The sequence below is a fragment of the Cloeon dipterum genome, chromosome 4 (assembly GCF_949628265.1).
Source record: "Cloeon dipterum chromosome 4, ieCloDipt1.1, whole genome shotgun sequence".
In the NCBI taxonomy this organism is placed as follows: Eukaryota; Metazoa; Arthropoda; class Insecta; order Ephemeroptera; family Baetidae; genus Cloeon; species Cloeon dipterum.
Window position 1 is genome coordinate 31112183 of NC_088789.1, and position 17057 is coordinate 31129239.

Sequence of the window (17057 nt, forward strand, 5' to 3'; positions counted from 1 at the left end):
GCGCGAAACTCATGTGATGTAACCAGTGAGCGAGTGACAGACCAGAAATTCGCAGCGTTATCGAATGCGGGGTAAACGGATTGAAACAAAGGATCGTGATTGTATGCAATAACATTTTAATTACTTTTCATCGTACTTGCAATGTTGTAAAGTACACACAATACATTATTACTACGAATTTGTTTTTGCTGCGTAGCATCTGTCAGGGCATTGTTGACAGCGTTTCAGTAATATTATCCATCGCAACGGGTGCCAAAACTAAGGGTTAAAAAAGATCGTACACTTTCTACAGCTGAATTCTTTTTCCTTCGCTCGAGAAAGTCGGGGGGAAAAATAATAAAATAAAATCGCGGGTGACGAAATCAGGAAGCAACGCCTGATATGTTGAGTCGATTTAAATGCAGCATTCTCGGCTAAAAAATGCTCTGAAAAGATGTTGTCGTTGGAGTTGCTGTTGCTCACTAACACTACTTTGTAAAATCACTCCTCATTTTAGGTATTCGAACGAGTGTCCGGCCCTGTTGCTCGAGAAAATTGCGTGCCTCGCAGGTCACGTGGCGCACCACACCTCAGCCTTGCCCGCCGCAGACTTTCCTGTAGCGCAAATTTATTTATTATTTCTCAATCAGGTTATTATTATTGGTTTGTGAGACCCGCACCCTCGCGCTCCTTGCGTCGCAGCTTCTTCCGCCGCCGGTCGATGAACGCGAGTTCCGCCTTCACGTTCATGTAGGTCTTGCGCAGCTCCTGCATCCGCGTCTGCAGCAGGGTTATCCGCTGGCTGCCCTCCATTGTCGGATCTGAGGAACAGAAAAATACAGAAAATCTTAATGTTGGTCCAGCGAGGCAGGGAAATTAAAGTAAATAAAGAAAGGGATCGGCTCTCACAATCAGAGGCAAAAAATTAAAAAAAATAATAAATTTTAAGAATTCGGCGAATTTATTTTACGCTCTAGGGATGTTTCCTAATACTTTTGGCAACGGACCACGCCCCCTATGAGCGGCATATCCGCGCCCGCGCCACCATATTGTATTCCTTCGGTTACGGTTACGCCCCCTCCCTCTTCCACGGCCGATTTCAGAAAAAATATCGTATTTTTTAATACCAAAACCCGGGCGAAGGTAACATCCCTCTTGCGCGCGAAATTCGCGAGAATGTCTGATGTCTGGTCACGCCCACTTTTTCAGTCAACAAAAATTCTTGTTAGCGTTGAAATTGCGCATAAACTCAAATTTATTTGTTGGATGAAAAAGAGTAGCAATGAAAATTAAAGTGTTTGTTGAGCAATGCGTAATTTAAACGCTCAAGAATTTTATTTTTGTTGTGACTGAGAAAGTGGGCGTGGCCAGAAACCAATCAGCGCGCTCGCCCGCGTCAAATGACAAGAATTTCTTGCGAATTTCGCGCGCTAAAGCGTAAATTGAACTCGCCCAATTCTTGCAATCTATTCAATTTACGGTTTTTGTTCTCAAAATTGTTAAAAAGCAAATTATCAGCTTCCTGTAGGTACGTATGAATTTCTTTTGCCCAGCGAGAGCGCTTTGCGAGACCATTTTCGGTCAATTTTTCGCATTCAGGTCGCCAGGGACAGACCCTGATGGTTAAATTTAGTGTCCTGAAGTGACAGGATGCGAAAAAAGTTGATTTTCTCATTAATAAAAATTTATTGATGCTCGGAAGTACGGCTCGGAGCCGTTTATTTAACTTTAAACCACTGTGGCCGGAAAATTATCGCGATTACCACCCTGAAAATTGGTGTACAGGTGCAGAATTTTACAGGCTACAATTTCTCCTTGAACACCATTAAAATTAAAGGTGGATATCACCCTTAAAAATCAAATTTTCGAAAAAATGTCGCAAAAGGTGACCTTGACCTTCGACCTACCAATTTTTCGTAAATTTAAAAGTTGTTCAGAATCGAAAACTGAGCAGGGACGCAAAATTTTCTAGATGATAAATCCATTGAATAACGAGTTATTCTGATTTTTACTTTCGAAATTCGATTTTTCGATGATCTTGATTTTACCTAGCTCAGCGTAGAAGTTGTATCTGGAAGGCCTGGAGGGTTGGTTGGCAAGCAGATTGTCGGTGTTGGCGATGCTGATGCTCATGAGGTTGGTGTTGTCGGCGGCGTTGTCGTCGCTGTCGCTGGCGGCGTCGGCCGACATCTGCGCCTCCTCGGACCGCTTGAGGCGGCGCCGCACCTCGTGCAACGACTCGCCGAGATTCCTGGCGGCCGCCCGGCCGCCAGAGTACCTGGCGCGTTTCGGGGCTGGCGGCTCGACCTCCTTGCGGCTGCGGCGCTTGGGCTTTTTGCCGTCGAGGCCGTCCTTGGCCGCGGCGGCCGCCTTCTTGGCCGCAGCACCGCCGGATTTGCCTTTGTTTCCGCTCGGACTTTCGCAGCCGACGTCCACGTTGAGCAGGGAGTCCTCGCTCTCGCCTTTATTGCCGTCCGTCGGGCTGTCCAGCTCCAATTCGGACAGCTCCTGCTCCGACTTGCCGCTGTCCTGCTTCGGAGATCGCTCGTTTTGGTCTCTGCAAGGGTCAAAAATGCTGATTATTTTAATTTCTTCAGAAATTCCAAATCGAACCTGGAGGGGGATGCGGAGGCGGACGTGTCGGGGGTGGTGGGCGGCGTGTTTTGCATGACGGTGGCGGCGTCGCTCTCCTCCCGGTGCTTCTCGTCGGCGCCCCCCGGTGACTGGTTGGCCGCCGACGGCTTGGAGGCGGAGGTGGACGGGCCCTCGTCGCTGCCGCCGGCCACCACGCTGGCGAAGGGCAGCTCCCGCACCTTGGGCGTCGCCGCCGCAGCCGCCGCGGTTGCTGCCTCCTGACTCGCCTTCTTCGGCTCCTCGCCCGGCACCGGACTCCCGGGTATCGTCTCCTCGCACAGAAGGGAATTCAGACTGCTCTCCTCCTCTTCCTGCTGGTTCAAAAGAAATTATAGAAAATAAATTTTTTTTATTAAGACGGTGTTTTAAAAAAATTAACCCTGAGCTCAGGGTATGCACCAGGGGACTGAAACTCTCAGAAAAATCTAAGAGGAGGGTAAAATGATTTTTAAATAAAATTTTCGGTTACAGGAGTTTAAATTTTTGACCTTCCGCCCTGATTAACTCCACCCTGAGTACGCAATAACATCAACCTGACCCATGGTTAACTGCTCTTGAGATATATGCTTTCAAACGAGGGGTAACACGGCCCCGTTAGACCTCCAAACACAAAAAATGCCAAAAAGACCACGTTTCTTGGACTTTGAAAAATAATAGCTCCAGCTCTATGGCTCCGACTGACCAAAAACAAAAATGTAATTGATGCCCACTAAATTCCGCGTCAAACGGTACGTAATTCAACCCAATTAGAGTCCATGGGGCCCTTCGCCAGCCAATCAAATTGTGAAAAAAAAACGGTTTGAATTTTGTAGCGGGGCCCCTATGGACCAAAATGGGTCTCAAAAAGGGCCTGCAAGACGCAGAATTTTACGGCGAATTTAACTAACTTTGGTTTTTTACTCTACGACCCATAGGAGCCGAACTATTAATTTTTAAAATCGAAAAAACGCAAAATGTGACATTTCAAACTTTGGTTTGTGGGGCCCAGTCGGGGCCCTATGGGCCGGACGGCATCGATTTAGGTACCAATCGACGCCCTTTAGAGAGGTGCATCCACCCGTGTCCGGTTTTTCAAAATCGCACAATTTTCCGAATTTTCACGATTTTTTTTCTAACAAATTTTTAAGAAAGTCGAAATTTATTAATTTTTTATTTTTAAAAATTGCTCAATCAACACGAAATGTATCTGAAATACTTTTTAGATCAAAAACGAGCCAATCCGATCAAAATCCTTGGACAAGATAGATTTTGAAATTTGAAAAACGTGATTTTTGCACTTAGTCTACAAAGATAAGCTGGTAAATCGAAAATTTGAGATATTTTTCTAACGCAGCAAAATTTAGGGGTTTGACCGACTGCAAAGCACGCGCAGGACCACCGCTGGTCAGGAAATCGATTTTCAGATTTTTCTGGCCAATAGAAAAATTGAAAAAAAATTAACGGTTTTTCAACCTTGCGCTATAAAAATGGTTTTATTTTTGTTAAAATTCGGCCGTTCTTCCGATCGTCGCCAACGACCCCTCATTGGACACATTTCGGGAAAGGCTTTTACCTGCGTTACTCAAACAACCTTTTTCAGGGTACCCCGCGACATGAGATCCGTTCCCACGCAAATTTATATTGATTCTTCAGTAATTTAGAGTAAATTTAGCAACAATATTTGACCACTGCCTGTCACCGACCTTCCTCAAGTCCCTTGCACCCTGAGATCGGATTTGACGCTTTAATTTGGACTTATAGTAAATTTCTGCCTCAACGGAAAAGCCCAAGGGGCGACATCAGAGGAAAACTGACCCTCTGCTGGTGTTTCTTGCTCGCATCAGAGTCGCTGGTGTCCTGTCCGGACTCCTCGAGACGGTCGATGACCAGCTTGAGCTCCTCGCTGCTGTCCGAATCGGAGCTGGAGTCGTCGTCGTCGATGAACTCCTTGCTGACCGTCTTCTTGAGCGCCTTCTTGCGCGGCTCCTTGCGCAGCGACTTGCACAACTCGCGCGAGCTCGACTTCCAGCTCTGCAGCGGCTTCGTGTTGACCACCTGCGGCGGCGGGGGCGGCGGAGGCGGCTGCTGCGGGGGCGGAGGATCCGCCGGTTTTTTCTCCTCTGCATTAGGAACGCACGGCTCCGGCCGCTTCGCCACCGTTTGCACCAGAAAAGAGATCTGGCCGCCTTTGCCGGCCATCAGCGCAGTCTTTTTCAAGTCTTCAACCTGCAAAAGAATTCAATAAAAAGATGAAATAAAATAAGAGGAAAATCAGCATCTTGAAGCTTTCGTCCGGGATTTTGGGTGTGACCTGAGCACCCTGAGGGCTTCCAAAGGGTCAAATTCTGAAAGCTCTTGACGTGACCATTTTAAAGGTGTGCAGATCTTGCAATTGGAACCAATACAGAGCCCGTCAGGCATCATTAAAGTGGCCACAAAATGGGAATTTATGAAGTTCAATTGTTTGGGGACTACCCTGACGCCAGGGTTTGATTTATAACCTGATATGATGGTCTTAAAATGACCTCAGGAGCATGTTCTGAGGGTAAAAAGTCAACAGATCGTGCAATTTTGATTTTCTCAATTTTTATCCGAGCTCAAAGATTACCCTTTTTCTACCTTTAACCCTTTGCTTCTCAAAATCTATAAAGTTCTACATCCTGAAAATTTCCAGGCATGATACACACATCTAGAGCAACATTATAACCCATGCTCAGAAAAAAATAAGTCCAATTTTTAGAAATTCTAAATTTAATTTAAAAATAAAAATTTCTAAAATTCGGAAATAATTAAAATATTTTTGGAAAATACAAAATTTATTGGCCATCTAATTAGGCACATTTAGACACAAAGATAAATGTCCTAGCTTCATTAAGACTAATTTCGAAAGCTCTATGAGTAAACTTTCCCGCCATTTTTCTTTTATACCAGGTAAAAATTTTCTACGACCTTAACTCACCTTAATTTTACCGGCAGTAACAATGTGAGCGTCCTTGGTCAGGTTCTTGACTTCCGCGATGGGCACAGCCTTGAGCAGGGTCAGCTTGGCAGGGAGGGCGGGCTCCGGGGCCGCACTCGTAGCTGCAGCAACGGAGGAGGAGGCGGAGGCGGAGCTGGAGGCGGCGGGGACGGCAGGATCGGCTGACGGCTTCTTGGGCTCGTCGCCGCTCTGCTGCACCACGCGCTCGATCGTCTCGTGGACCGAGTCCTTGCGGCCCTTCTCCTCCTCACCCTCCACCTCCGGCCGCTCCTCTTTCAACGCAGCCTCATCCTTTTTACTGTCCTGAAATTTAAATATAAAAATTAGAAACGACGTCAAGTGACATGAGGAAGGTCATTGCAGGGAAAGAGTCACAAATGTTTGCCAAATGTGCTTGGAATTACTGAAAAAGTATCAAAAACCGGCCTGGGATCGGATCTCAGGTCGCAGGGTACCCTGAAAAAATTCGTCAGGGTATTTCAGGTCAAAGCCCTGTTTGAGACGTGTCTAATGAGGGGTCTTGGGCAAAGATCGTACGAGCGGCCGAATTTTAACAAAAATAAATTCATTTCTTTGGCTCAAAGTCGAAAAACCGGAAAAAATTAATTTTAATTTTTCTATGGGCGGGAAAAATTCTAAAATTGGTTTCCAGACCGGCGGCGGACCTTTGAGTATGATAAAGTCGGTGGGAACCCATTATGGACCATAGTTTGAAAAAATGGTGAATTTTGGATTTTCCATGCAAACCGAAAATTTTTAGTTTTATAAAATACACTATTTTAAACAAAATTAATAACAATTTTACAAAACGTGCTCCATCTATTGCCTAGCTTGGATGGCGAAGCGGCATGTCTGGGAAAATCTGCGTCATGGTAAAATATTTTTGAAAATTTAAGTCTTTTTCCTAATTTTTGCAGGAAAAAAAAATGGTAAAAAATCGAAAAATGGTTCGATTTTGGTAAATTGCACACGGACAGACTTGCCCGTCTGAGGGGCATCGATTGGTACTGGAATCGGCGCCCTACGGCCCATAGGGCGCCGCCTGGGCCCCAAATACAAAAATTCTAAATGTCACAAATCGCGTTTTTTTACACTTTAAAAATTTATAACTCAACTCCTATGGGTCGCAGAGTAAAAATGCAAAGTTTGTTAGACTTTTCGTAAAATTTCCCGTCAAATGGACCCTAGTTCAATCCCCGCCCGCCTCCAAATCCGCTCCATTTTAAATTTCTTAATTATATTTATTTTTTAGATTCGCCTATTTGGATCAAAAGGTGATTCTGACTTGAAAAAACACCTCCCCACGACAAAAAGACGCAATTGCTTGAGTTTTGCGCTAATATTTGCTATTTTGCATACTTTAACGCGTCAAAATATGGAACAGGTTCGTCCAAGGGCCCTCACGGACTTGATTTGTAAAATATTTTGGCTCTGAGGACAATTTGGTTCCCAACCCTGCATTGTATCTCATACTAATATTTATTCTAACCTGCGAAGAGTCAAGTTCGAAGGGCAGTGGTGAAGAGCAGGCGGCGTCGGCGGCGGGGAGGTCGTCGTCCTCCTGCCCAGAGTGCGGATCGCCAAACAAATCAGTAGAGGCGTAGATCTGCTTTCTTCCGGACCCAGAGGCGGCGGGGGCGGCGCCGGAGGCGGCCGCGGGGGCCTCGTAGGAAGGGCTGAGGCTTTTGAAGGAGTCGGCGCTGCCGGCGGACCAGTCGAGCGAGTCTTCGGAGGGTTTGGGGGCGGCACGGCGGCCCCGCTGCTGCTTCTCCGGCTCGGGCAGGTCGATGCTGCTGGTCGACTCCTTCTTCTTGCGGCCCTTCGGCGTCGTCGGGGTCGCCGGCGACTTCTTCAGCTTCTCATCGGACAGTTTGAGGCGCGTCTCCGGCTTGAACGGCTCTGGCTCTTTGAACTCGTAGATGTCGTCGTCGTCCAGCGAGAAGAGTTCGCCCGGCTCAGACTTCGGGGGCGTGGATTCCTGCGGCTGCGGCTCGCAAGGGGCGTCCGTCGAGGACGACGCTTCCGAGGACTTGACGGCCTTGTCGAAGCCGCGCATTTCCGAACGCAGCTGGCTCAAATTGAAGTCGCGACCCTTTCCTTGCTCGTCGTCCTCTTCCGAGCCTTTATCTGTCAAATCCGCAGGGCATTAATTTTTTTTAATTTTAATTTTACAACTGGTCCTGATTTTTTTTAAAGTCAGGGTGAACATTTAGATCTTATTATTAATATTTTTAAAATTGAAAAGTATAAAAATTTTGAATTTCAAGTTGGAATTTAGTTTCTCTCCGAATTTTTGCGAACAGGGAAATTAAATTACCTTTTTCCTTCCGTTCCTCGGCATCTGACTCCTTGGCCTCATCATCCTCGTCGTCCTCCTCCTCCTCCTCAGGCTCCTCCTTGATCTTCTTGACCCTGGGGGTGGAGTCCCTGCGGAGCCTGGCGCCGCGGGGCGTGGGCGGCGGCGCCGAGTCCTCTTCCTCGTCGGATTCGTCCGACTCGCTGTCCGAGTACTTGTCGTCGCCGCCGGAGGTGCGGCGAGGCCGCTTCTGCCGCTCGGACCGCTTGACTGCGCGCTGCGCCCGGCTGCTCTGGCCCGCCGCCGGAGACTTGGTCCTGCTCGACGACGACGTCACGGAGGACGGCGTCGTTGACCGCGTTGAACTCTCCTTGCCCGCGCGGCTCGGACGTCCTGGTCCCGCAGACGACGATCCCACGCTCGTTTGCTTTTGCAGACTCTGCGGTTGAATTTATTTGTTAAAATAGGAAGGTTGGGTTTTTAATTAAATTTTCTGCAGGCGTATTGTCAGAATTGAAAGATAACATGATTTACAAAGTGCTCGAAGTTAGCCATTTTTTTGCAAATATTGTTACAGAAAAGATAAATTGTTTAATATGATTTAACGCCCAACAAAATTGCCACGTTGACAAACTTCCTAGGTCAAAGGAAAAGTCACTAAAATTTGACCAAAGATTTAAAAATTTCCTGCATTCCAAAAGGAACAAAAACTTTAATTTAGAAATAGCCAAAATGAGCCTCATTTAAAAAGAAATAACATTTTGAAAAATGGTGGCAATTTATTTGCATATTTGTGAAATTTGAATTAGAATTATTTAAAAATAAAATCTAATTAACAACATTTTTGCTTTGATTTGGATCCGTTTTGAATAATTATGAATTTTAGAGGGGGTTGAATTCAACCCTGGCACTCCCAGAGGGTGAGCTTTCTTGATTAATTAAATTTGGCTGAATTAGCACGTCATTAGTGTCGTTTCTTAAGTTTTCCACCCCCCAAAAAACCAATTCAGAAGCCATTTTCTTGTTTAACTTGCTTCCTCCACAATGGAGTAATTCAGCATGAATTTTATCTCGTTAAAAATGGCTTAAAATTAAACAAAATGAACGGAAATTATCTCATTCTTGAGCAAAACAAAAACAATGTGAGAAAAAATAAAATCTTAAACCAGAATAAAGAGAAATTTTCTTATATTTAAATAATTTGCTACTATTTTTAACTGATATTTTTGTATTTTAATTTTTAATAAATATTCAGCTGAAGTTTATTTGTAAATGAAAATTAACAAAAGAAATATTATATATAAAAAAAATACCTTTCGTGCTCTCTTATAAATTTTTCCACGGACCTTGTTCAGGGGACTGGCGTTTGTGGAGGGGCGGCCGGTGCGTTTGGCCCTGGCGGGCGTCCAGCTGAGGTTGCTGGCGATCCTGGCCCTGGGCACCCACTCATCGTAACGCGTGTTCCAGCCAGTGTAGTGCACCATGTACAAATCTTGAGCTGAGTCCACTTCAATCACCTGAAAACACAAAAATTTTCAGAAAAAGAATTTTTTTATTTTAACAAGTGGCTTGCGGGGGGAATCTCAGGTCACGCGACCTGAGTATGGTTGGTTTAAGGCAAGAAGCCGAGAAACACTAAATAATGTGCTCGATAATACTGAAAAAATATCAAAAAACAGGCCTGGGAGCGGCTCTCAGGTCGCGGGGTGCCCTGAAAAAGGTCGTTTAAGTATCGCAGGTCAAAGCCCTTTCTGAGACGTGTCCAATGAGGGGTAGTGGTCAACGATCGGATGAACGGCTGAATTTTAACAAAAATAAATCCATTTTTGTCACGCAAAGTCGAAAAACCGTACAAAATTAATTTTAATTTTTCTATAGACGCTGAAAATCTGAAACCTTTTACAAAATTTACATTTAATACCTAGCTGAGGTTGATAGGTGGCATACCCGGAAAAATTCGTTTCAGAGAGAAAAAAATTTATTTTTTGAAAATTTCAACTTTTTCGAAAATTTGGCAGGAAAAAATTCATGAAAATTTGAAAAATGGTCCAATTGTGGAAAACCATACACGGGCAGACGCGCCCCAAAGAGGGGCATCGATTGATACCAAAATCAGCGCCATCCGGCCCATAGGGCCCCACTTGGGTCCCAAAAACAAAAGTTGGCAATTGTCACAAATTCTTTTCAAACTTTTTAAATGATATGATTAGTACCTTAGCTTCGTAGGTGACTTTGGATTCCTCTTGAGGTCCGTAGTACACCTTCAATTTATCACCAACTTGAACTTGAATATCACTGGACAGGCACGCGAGTCTGCAAGACAAAATTTAAATTAAAAAAAGACTGAAATGCGCGAGGAAGAGACTCACTCTTCGACTTTCTCGCTCTCCTTCCGCTTCCTGCCGCGCTTCTTGGCCACATTCGCTGTACTGGGGGTGCTCGTGGAGCTGCTCGAGTCGTCTCCGTCCTTTGACTTCGGCTTGGCCGGCACTTTCTTTTCCTCACGCACCGGAGGGCCGTCGGAGCTTTTCCTGTCCGGAGTCCCACTCTTTTTCTTGCTCTAAAAATGGCGAATTAAAATAAAAATTCATTCCATAGACTTTAAAATTACCTCTTCCTCAGTGGTCCTGGTCTTGATTCTCTTGTCGCGTTTGTCCTTTTGCTCGTCGTCGTCCGAGCTCTCCTCCGTCTCGACCTTCCGCTTGGCCACCACCTTGGGCTCGGGCGTCAGGGCCGGCGGCTCGGCTTTCACCACCACTGGCGCCGCTGCCGGCGCCGCAGGGGCGGCCGAGGAGGGCCCGGCGCCTTCCGTGTCCGACTGGCTGTCGTCCTTCCACAGCCGCTTCTTGCTGCCGGCGTCGTCCTTGCGGTTCTGCAGCCGCTCGCTGCGAGCTTTCTTGCTGCTCGACTCGCCGTCCGTCGACGCCGCAGCGGAGGCGGATTTTTTCGCCTTTTTCTCGGTTGTCTTCTTCTCGGCAACTTTGGGGGTCGGCGAGCGCGCCACTGGCTTTTCTTTTTCGGCAGGGAGTGGCTTCGGGATGGGCGTCGAGCGGTCCCTCTCGCGGATGATGCTGCGGCCGCCCGTCCGCCGACGAGACTTGCTGATCGGCGAACTCTGCATCGTGCACCCTAGCTTCCGGTTGAAGTCTTCAAAGCCGTGTAAATACCTAGAAAAAAATAAAATTTTAGAGATGAAACGTGAAAACCAAGGAAATTAATTTCTAATTTTCCTGTGTTAAAAAAAAATAGCAAAGAATTTTTCCACAAAACCCAAGAAATAAACGCGTCTCATAGCAGGGAGGCGTAATTTCAAGTCAGAAACCATAATATCCTTCCAAAGGTGAATTTATAAAAATTTATTAATCCCAAAATATTAAAATAGTGCAGATTTTGGGGGTGTTGGTGGCGGGCGGGGGTGGAATTAAGGTCCATTCAACGCGAAATTTTACGGCGAGTTTAAATAACTTCAAATTTTTACTCTACGACCAGAAAGAGCTGAGTTGTTAATTTTTAAAGTAAAAAAACGCGAAATGTGACATTTTCGAATTTTGATTTTTGTGGCCCAGTCGGGGCCCTATGGGCTGGACAGCGCTAATTTAGGTACCAATCGACGCCCCTTGATGAGATGCATTCACCCGTCTTAAATTTTTCAAAATCAGATCATTTTTCAAATTCTTAGAAAATATTTTCAGCCAAATTTCTACAAAAGTCGAAATTTACAAAATTTCAAAAAATAGCTCTCAAATTGGCGCGAAATTCGTCTGGGATAATTTACAGACTAAATCTGATCAAAAACCTAGGAGGAGAAAATTTTTAACATGGAAAAACATGATTTTTACACTTCCTCCATAAGGATAACATTGGAAATTAAATATTCAGTTTTTTTCTCAACGGTGCTAACTTTAAATTTCTTACTGACTCCATCGCACGCGCTGGACCGCCACTGGTCTGGAAACCAATTTTTAGATTTTTCACGCCCATATATTAATTAAAATTATTTTTTTACGGTTTTTTTACTTGGCGCGACAAAAAAGGTTTTATTTTAGTTTAAATTTGGCTGTTTGTCTGATCGTCGCCCACGACCCCTCATCAGACAGATCTCGGAGGGGGCTTCAACCTGGGGTACCCTGACGACCTTTTTCAGGGTACCCCGCGACCTGAGATCCGCTTCCAGGCGTTTTTAATTAATTATCAGTCATTTTAAGCAAATTTAATTGTACTTAGCGACGATTTTATACTTTAAACCATATTCTATCACCGACCTTCCTCAGGTCACGCGACCTGAGGACTGTTAAATAACGGTTTCCTCAGCTCCATCACTTATTTCCTCTTAATTTAGACAATTTCGCCGCTTCAACAGACAGTTAAGGGCCCAAGGGACGCAAGCCACTTGTTTTTTGTTTTAAATTTCAAAAATCAACACTCACTTTTTGTACAGATTCTTGACAAGATTGGCTGAGGTGGTGTTGGTGGTCACGTTGATGAAGTTGAGCTTTTGCGTTACCACCTTCCACTGGTTTTGGCCGGTCACTTTGTTGTAGCCGCCAAGTCTTTCCACCACCTGCAGACAAAATTAAAATAAAGTAACAATCTTAACAGTTAAAGAGCAAACTCTGACTTTGAACAGTTTGTGCAGGTCGACGTCCTCGTCATAAATTGTCGGAGCATTGTTAATCGGAGAACCAAAGTCCTCCATGAAGGTGAACAGCTTGGCCACAAACTGGTCTTTATCCTCCTGCTTCTCACACTGAAAATAAAATTCAAGTGTTAATAAAACTCGGAAAAAGGCGATTTTTAAACTTTGAAGGAGTGTATTTTGAAAACTATTGGTTTCTAAATCATAAAATTTACTAGGCTTATGATAAACAATAAGGGCAACGTTTTTTCCTATAGCTGGAAAACAATTTATGAGGGAAAATTGTTGATATTCGAAAATTGGGAACAAATTAAAATATTTCTCAAATTTGGAAAATTCAAAATAATAAAACTTGTCGGCCTTTAAATTAGGCAGCTTTTAAGACCAAATTTACAGATTAAACTTATTTAGAACTCGAGATATTCACGATTTCGTCAACTCCACCGCTGTTTCAACAATTTTCACTGCGATTTTTCCCAAAAATATTTCCTCACATCCCAGGAAATATTACTAACCTCCGAATCAGATCCTTCCGAGTCGGTGTCATCGGAGCCTTCGATGCCGAAGAGCAGGTCGCGGTCCCAGTGCGGCGGCAGCTCGTCTTTCGCCATGAACAATTCCGCCTTTTCAATGGCCGCCTTCAAACTGTGGTTCTCCACTTTCTCCCCAATGGCTTTCGTGTAAACAGACGCCTCCTTCTTCGGCACCGTGTAACTGAAAATTAAAAATTATTAAATAATAAATTGATTTTAATAATTTTGACTCACTATCTGCCATCCTTGAAGGATCGGACGAGGTATTCGTCCTTGACGTTGATCTTGACCGTGTCCTGCGCGGTCGGCTCGACCACCAGGCCCGGAAACCAGTTGTCCTTGACCTTCTTCTTGTCGCCAACCTCGACGCACACCACCTTCCGGATGTCCACTTCGCGCTCCTCGCGTTTCTTGCCCTTGTTCGAGCTCTCCTCGTCCAAGCTGTCATCACTTCAAATTTATTTTTTATTTTGAGCAAAGAAAGAAGAGACAGACCAGATTTCAAATAGAAGACGTGCAAATTTTGATGATTAAATGTTGTTTGATTTAAAAAAAAATAAAACACTTTAGGAATGGAAATGTTGACCAATTCAATTAATAAGAGGATTTTCAGTTGGATTTGTCAAAATTAATTCGTAAAAAAAAAGAAAATTTCTGCTTATTTGTTTTTATTTAGGGCAGTGTTTTTTCCACCTTATTTCAAAATGAAAGCTCTAATTTAAACACATAATTAACAATAAAGAAAAAATAATAATTTGGCAGAAAAAAAAATTCTCAAAATTGATTTTTGGGGAAAAGAACCGTAAAAAAAATAGAAAATTCCTGCTAATGTATTTAATTAGAGCAGCGTTTTATTCTCCTTATTCCAGAATAGAGGCATAAACTTCAAAACAAAATTAAGAAATTTAAAATTAAATTTAAGAGATAAAAATTAAAATTCCCACAATTATCTATCAGGGGAAATATTCCTACAAAATGGAAAATTACTGCTTATGTTTTTATTTAAGGCAGTGTTTTACCCTGCTAATTCCTGAATAGAAGCAAGATTTTCAACGAGAAATTAACAAATTTTATAAATTAGCTGACAGAAGAGTAAAATATCAAAATTAATTTATTTCTGTAAATAAAAATGGATGATTCCCGCCAGAGTATTTTCAGGGTAGTGTTTTATTCTCTGTATCCCAGAACGAAGGCATTAATTTCAAACACAAAACAAAGAAATTAAAAGAAAATAGCCAAAAATAACATTACCAAAATTATTTATCTGGGAAATATCCGTAAAAAATTCCTGCTTGTATTTTTATTTGGGGCAGTGTTTGATCCTGCTTATTCCAGAATAGAGGCAATATTTTCAACACGTAATTAATAAATTTTAAAAATATGGCCGGAAATAAAAAAAAAATATCCAAATTAATTGATTTTCTGGAGATTCTGTAAAAAAACTAGAATTTTCCTGCATATGTATTATTATGGGCAGCATTTTTTTCTCCTTATAACTGAATAGAGGAATTAATTTCAGCGCGCAGTAAAAAAAATATAGCCAAAAATTAAATTACCAAAATTATTTATCTGGAAAAATCCGTAAAAAATGAAAATTTCCTGCATTATGTTCGTTATTTAGAGCAGTGTTTTATTCTCCTTGTTCCAGAAATGAGATATTAATTTCAACAGAAAACTAAGAAATTTAAAAACGTTAGAGCTAAAAATTACCAAAATAATTGGGAAAAAGTCGAAAAATAAAAATGGAAAATCCCTGCTTGTGTTTTAATTAAGGGCAGTGTTTGATTCTGCTTATTCCACAATAGAGGCATTATTTTCACCACATAATTAACCGTAATTAACAAATTTAAAACAATAAAATTTAAGAGACGAAAACAAAAATTACCAATTAGGAAATTCTGTACAAAACTGGAAATTTCCTGCTTATCTCTTTAATTATGGCAGTGTTTTATCCTCCTTGCCCCCAGTACAGAGGCACAATTTCCACAAATAATTAACAAATTTAAAAAAAATAATTTTAATTCTGATTTAATTTTAAAATTATAGGAAGCAAAGAGAGGTTTAAAAAAGAATTTCTCACTGTGCTTGTCTGCTGCGTCTGCCCCTGCGGTGGTGCACGACGGGGTTGCTGAAGTGCTCGGGGTGGGTGAGGGGTAGTTTGTCGAGCGTGTCGCCCTCGGCAAAGTGGCGGCCGCTCTTGAGGCAGAGGGCCGTCCGGCGCAGGGTGGTGATGTCGCCGTCGTCGAACACCACCGTGTACTGGCTGCAGTCCTGGATTTTCACGATCGTCGCCTCCACGAAATCCTTTTTGTCCGGCAGTTTCACTTCGACGTTTGCACCCGTCTGCAGACAAAAATTTAAATTAAAGAACACAATCATAATTGACAGAAAGAAAAACTCACCAAAAGAACTCCTTTAATCTGGTCGTCCTGGACGACCGTGGTTCCCCCGCCTTTCAGGGTGACCTGTGGACACTCGGGGTGAGAAAATCCGGCTTTTAAGGGAATTAATACAACCCTTACCCTGCATTTGACGGAGTGGACCACCTTGCGCACCTTTGCCTCGCAGAAGGCGCCTTTGTACTTGGCGCTGACCTCCGTGCCCTCCGTGAGGAACGGCGGCTCGTCGCCCTGCAACATTAACTATCATTTACATGCATGCGGGGCGGAACGTTTCCTGCGACTTACATCTCTTCTTCGTCCTGACGCGTGCATCTCTGCAGCTTCACAGCATGGCCTTCCTGCGGAATTTCGGCAAATTTAGTCAAAGAAAACATATGGCGTCCGCGACTTCGGACGGCTCGCCGAATTTCTCTCGCAAGTCTGCGTCGGGCCCCCTCCGGGGGCCCGGAGACACACCCCCGGAGGCGGATGGAACCGTTTAAAGACCGTGAATTGGGTTTTTGGCCTGTGGAAGAGACCCGGAAGGCCTCTTTTTCCGAATTCGTGTCACGGGGGGAGTGGTGTGAACGCTGCGAGCCGCACGTCCGCCGAAACAAGCGTCCCAAAGGGCCCACTCACCTGGCTCAGTCGTCCCTTCGAGGGTCTATGCTGGCAGCAAGCCGCGGCGTCGCTAAATTCGGCCCTTTATCTCTTGCGGGTCGACATTTTCAGCTAGAAAAACGCATCCGCCAAAAGAAAACAGTTGTTGTAGGCCACGGAACGAACAAGCTGACGAGAGACGAGGAGGAGGGGGAACCCCGCTAACGCCGTTGACCAGACAGCTGGCAAAATGGTTCCTCGTCCGCGCGTCAGTGACGCGTTGATCGCGCTCTCGGCCAATCAAGCACGTTCACGCTGCTGACAGCGCCACGAACGAGTAAGGCAGAAACAAGAATTTCTCGTTACCAGAGAAGGGGGGCGGAGTGCATCGATACCTGCTAGCCGCGGCAGGCTGTGCTGCCAGCTGGTGACGTCACGCGGAGGGGGACGGCCCGCGGCAAAACAATCTCTGCCGCTAGCCCGGGAAACCCCGTCGATCCGATGCACAAGCAGCGAATTCTTGTGCAGCCTCCCGTCGCGCGGCCTCAATGCTGATCTCATGAGTCTCGGTAGCCACTCGCTACAATTGTAGCGCTTTTATTTGCATCATTACTTTGCAGTGTGGTTATATAATGCATTCCAACCGAATCGGAACTTCCAGTGCGCTGGGAGCGTGTAATAATTATGTGGTACATCTTCCAGATTGATATTCATTTGTTTTTTAAAACAGAAATTCATTCCAAAAATTAAAAAATTGACATTTTTGATAATAGGTAATAATATTGCATGCCAAAAATACCGATGGTTGGCACCACAGAATTATTTCTTCTTGGAAAATTAATATTTCCTAATAAAAAACCTAAAAATAAATTCGATAAATTCATGGTTGAACAAAAATTTGAGCAGAAAAAAAACCTGCAAATTTAATCAGATTTCTGAAAGTAGGCAATTTTTGACGCTACTATCAACGGGTGATTTTTAATCAGGCCAAACACACCCCTTTCGAAAATTGCAATTTTTGAAAAAATAAATAATTACT

General features: G+C 44.0%; 1 protein-coding gene across 2 annotated transcripts; it reads right to left on the minus strand.

Moving 5' to 3' along the window:
- Positions 1 to 96: 96 nt before the first annotated feature.
- On the minus strand, positions 97 to 16245 carry htk (hat-trick). Of its 2 annotated transcripts, none has more exons than XM_065487245.1 (21): positions 16058 to 16245; positions 15725 to 15777; positions 15560 to 15679; positions 15440 to 15502; positions 15118 to 15380; positions 13272 to 13478; positions 13020 to 13218; positions 12487 to 12615; positions 12296 to 12429; positions 10480 to 11035; positions 10238 to 10428; positions 10082 to 10181; positions 9182 to 9385; positions 7890 to 8307; positions 7062 to 7699; positions 5552 to 5875; positions 4408 to 4818; positions 2593 to 2927; positions 2028 to 2536; positions 660 to 800; positions 97 to 594 (listed from the first exon to the last, which is right to left on the minus strand). In XM_065487245.1, the coding sequence occupies exons 2-21, from the start codon at positions 15749 to 15751 to the stop codon at positions 551 to 553; spliced, it is 5013 nt and encodes a 1670-aa protein (XP_065343317.1). In that variant the 5' UTR covers positions 15752 to 15777; positions 16058 to 16245; the 3' UTR covers positions 97 to 550. The 2 variants fall into 2 exon arrangements, with proteins under 2 accessions (XP_065343317.1, XP_065343316.1); XM_065487244.1 differs by having other exon boundaries at positions 13272 to 13487.
- Between the last annotated feature and the right edge of the window lie 812 nt (positions 16246 to 17057).